We start from the raw sequence: 3667 nt of genomic DNA on the forward strand, positions 1-3667 counted from the left end.
CACACACGCACACGCACACGCACACGCACTATATATATATATATATATATACTTGTTGTTCTTACAGCGCGTACTGCTGTCTTAAATATACATTAATATATAGCTATAAACTGATTAACTCACCATTGGCTGCGAATACCTCGCACTCTTCCCTGGTCATACCCTCCTTAAAGTTAGCATCACAGAAACCGTATATGTAAGAACTTCCAGATCCTGTTTTAGTAAATGAGATAGGAAGTGAGAATCGAAGTTTGTTTGTGAACCTTAAATGTTATAGGGAATCACAAAAGTATGATATACAGATAAAAAATATGCATTTTGAATGTTCAACTATTGGTAGTCAACCATACCTCTATCTCAATTAGCTGGTGAACTCACGCTGACAGCGCACATGCAAGCATATAAATACATCTATATCAATATCAATATCTATATCAATATCTAATGTATCTATGTCTATATCTATATCAATATCTAATGTATCTATGGCTATATCTATATCTATATCTATATATATACATATAAATGTATACATATATATACGTATACATATACATATGTATACATATTCATATATATATATATATATAGAGACACACACACACACATATATATATATATAGAAATACACACACACACACACACATATATATATATGTTACCTTAGACAACTAACCCTCCAATAGAGGAGGGCTAGCAAAAACCATACCGGGAAAGTACTTCAGTAAACTCACCGCTAACAATATCCCTGAGCACACCAGCCGTCGACACACACACACACACATGCGTAGGCACACAATCACACACAACTACCCACCCCATTCGGTGTACATCCCCATGCCACATCACGAGTAACGACACACACACACACATACCTCCGATGGAGAAGGGCTGGCGCACCTTCATGCCGCCCAGGGGGAGGGTGTATACCTGTCCACCGTTGGTCTTGTCCCACCCGGCACAGATGATACCGGCCATGAGGTTGTCTCGGTTGTTGTAGCAGATACTCTTGAACATGTTGGCGGCTGTGTTCACCAGAGGATCCTCGCCCAGCTCCACGCTATAAATAGAACACGGAGTGGGGGGATACGGGTGAGTATGGTGTGGTGTTCTATAAATAGAATACAGGCTGTTGGTTTTATAAGGTACGTGTAGGTATAGTGGAGCGTTGGGATGATTGCGGTGGAGGACACATTGGATTGTGGCGACGGTCCAAGTCACATGACCTTAACTTACTACTGGTATATACAGAGAATGTATACTCAGATTCTTCTGATTATCTCAGTATAAGTATAGAGATGGGCGTGATGGGCGGTAACACTGATGCAACTATCACTACAACACACTCGAAATAAGCAGGATTTTTACTACGGATGGACATGGATGTGCTGGGACTGAGGATAGATAGATATAAATCTCTAACCTTGTGCAGGGAGACTTATATATATACATATATATATATATACATACATATATATATACCTGAAAATAACAATGCTTATATACAACCCTGCAACACATCATGTAGCTCCGCAGGGGCATGCAACAGTAAACAGCAACGTACAAATGAATATACACGCGGCATAATTCGCGATTGGCTTCACATCCATGCAGCAATGGGTGCAGACTTTGACGTCTGAGTATATGTAGTCTTGTACGTGATCAACCAGCGTCAGCAAGCTACGCGTGGATGATTGAATAATATCGTACATAACTGGCAAGGGGCTTGTATTATATGTATTCAACCATAGGCCAGGCAGAGACTTACGCATGGATATTTAAGTAGTATTGTACGTAGTTGGCAACCGCCTGTGTGTCTGCGGCGGACCCTGAGCGGCAGCAGTAGATCTTATCACTGATCATTGTTAGTTTATCAGTCACTCTATTCGCAATGTATGACCTGTGTAAGCGGGACGAAGAAGGAATATATGAATGAGTATGGGAGTATATCACATATACATATACATAATATATATATATATATATATATGAGCTCACGAAGACTAACAAATGGCAATGACTGTAAATTGTCCTTGGTAACTCAGCCCTATACCGAAACACGCATATAAGAACATATGTAACTTAAGCGCATGCTGATATATACAGTTCCATTAATAATCAACTTGCTGGTTCGATGAGGGCAGTCAGTATCACTACAGCACATATTGACTACCCAAGCTAATAACACACGCACGCAGCCATCAAGACACAGTGTGTAAGTATATCCACACACACACATATATATACATATATATATAATATTTGACTTTCGGTTTGAGGATATCATACACACATACACTATATATATAGTCTACGTACACATGGAATAAGGTATACAGCGTGAAAACCAGGTGCTGGACATGGGCCTTGGACATACCCAGTTGTCGTTCTTGAATCGGCTCCAATAATCACACCCCCATCGTATTCTACGGCCATAATAGTGGTCTGAGGATAGCGAAGTAGATGAATCGCAAGGCAGGTAAGTACATACAGCAATACTTGAACATGGAATTCACTCAGCAATAGTCGAACATGTACAACTAAAAATAGGTAGCGGATACGGTTAGATATCGAGAACTATAGAATGAACTTATAAACGCGTTAACACTGTATGTTTGCAAAGTCACACGAGGTCGAAAATAACGGGCCAAAGAATGATGTAAACTTTAGTCTCTCTGATACAACAGACACCGAGAGTTGATTTTTGTTTTGAAATAAACGATGTTGAGAGTGTAACAAAACTAGAACAAATACACAATAAATGGGTAGAACACACTGGTTAGATATCAATAGATAGCCGTCTAGTTACACACATGCATCAAACTGCGTATAGGAACTAAGTACATATGCTTAGGTAACAAACAACTAGCATGAACTAAGTACATATGCTCCTGTAACACACAACTAGCATGAACTAAGTACATATGCTCATGTAACACACAACTAGCATGAACTAAGTACATTTGCTCATGTAACACACAACTAGCATGAACTAAGTACATATGCTCATGTAACACACAACTAGCATGAACTCAGTACATATGCTCATGTAACACACAACTAGCATGAACTAAGTACATATGCTCATGTAACAAACAAATAGCATGAACTAAGTACATATGCTCATGTAACAAACAAATAGCATGAACTAAGTACATATGCTCATGTAACACATAACTAGCATGAACTAAGTACATATGCTCATGTAACACACAACTAGCATGAACTAAGTACATATGCTCATGTAACACATAACTAGCATGAACTAAGTACATATGCTCATGTAACACACAACTAGCATGAACTAAGTATATATGCTCATGTAACACACAACCAGCTGATGATCGGATACAGGCACAGGTTGTGCGGACCTGACGTACCTCTCCAAAAGTAAATGACAGTCACAATCACCACTAAATCAGAAACTGATGGAAAATGAAATAGATCACTAAAGAGAAAAATTCAAGAAAACACGCATGATCGTCCTTTATACAGTTTGCTGTATGCCACACATGAGTGCAATAAGCAGTGTGAACGAATATCATTCTATGTCACGTGTTATAATCGACACATACTTCAATAAATTTTGATACATATAAATATATATATATATTTACATACATAAACCTATATATATATAGATATATATATAAACATATATATATAA

At 38.2% G+C, this 3667-nt stretch overlaps 1 protein-coding gene across 1 annotated transcript in view; it reads right to left on the reverse strand.

The window, feature by feature from the left end:
- The window catches only part of SARC_04388 (proteasome subunit beta type-6), a 3239-nt gene extending 794 nt beyond the window's left edge, over nucleotides 1-2445 (reverse strand). Inside the window, exons 1-4 of the mRNA XM_014301784.1 lie at nucleotides 2378-2445; nucleotides 1769-1900; nucleotides 876-1060; nucleotides 124-213 (exon numbers count right to left, since the gene is read on the reverse strand). Coding sequence (XP_014157259.1) covers nucleotides 124-213; nucleotides 876-1060; nucleotides 1769-1900; nucleotides 2378-2436 — 466 coding nt within the window. The 5' untranslated portion in view covers nucleotides 2437-2445. The remainder of the gene's footprint in view (nucleotides 1-123; nucleotides 214-875; nucleotides 1061-1768; nucleotides 1901-2377) is intronic.
- Between the last annotated feature and the right edge of the window lie 1222 nt (nucleotides 2446-3667).

Source organism: Sphaeroforma arctica (assembly GCF_001186125.1).
Source record: "Sphaeroforma arctica JP610 unplaced genomic scaffold supercont1.244, whole genome shotgun sequence".
NCBI classification, from domain to species: Eukaryota; class Ichthyosporea; order Ichthyophonida; genus Sphaeroforma; species Sphaeroforma arctica.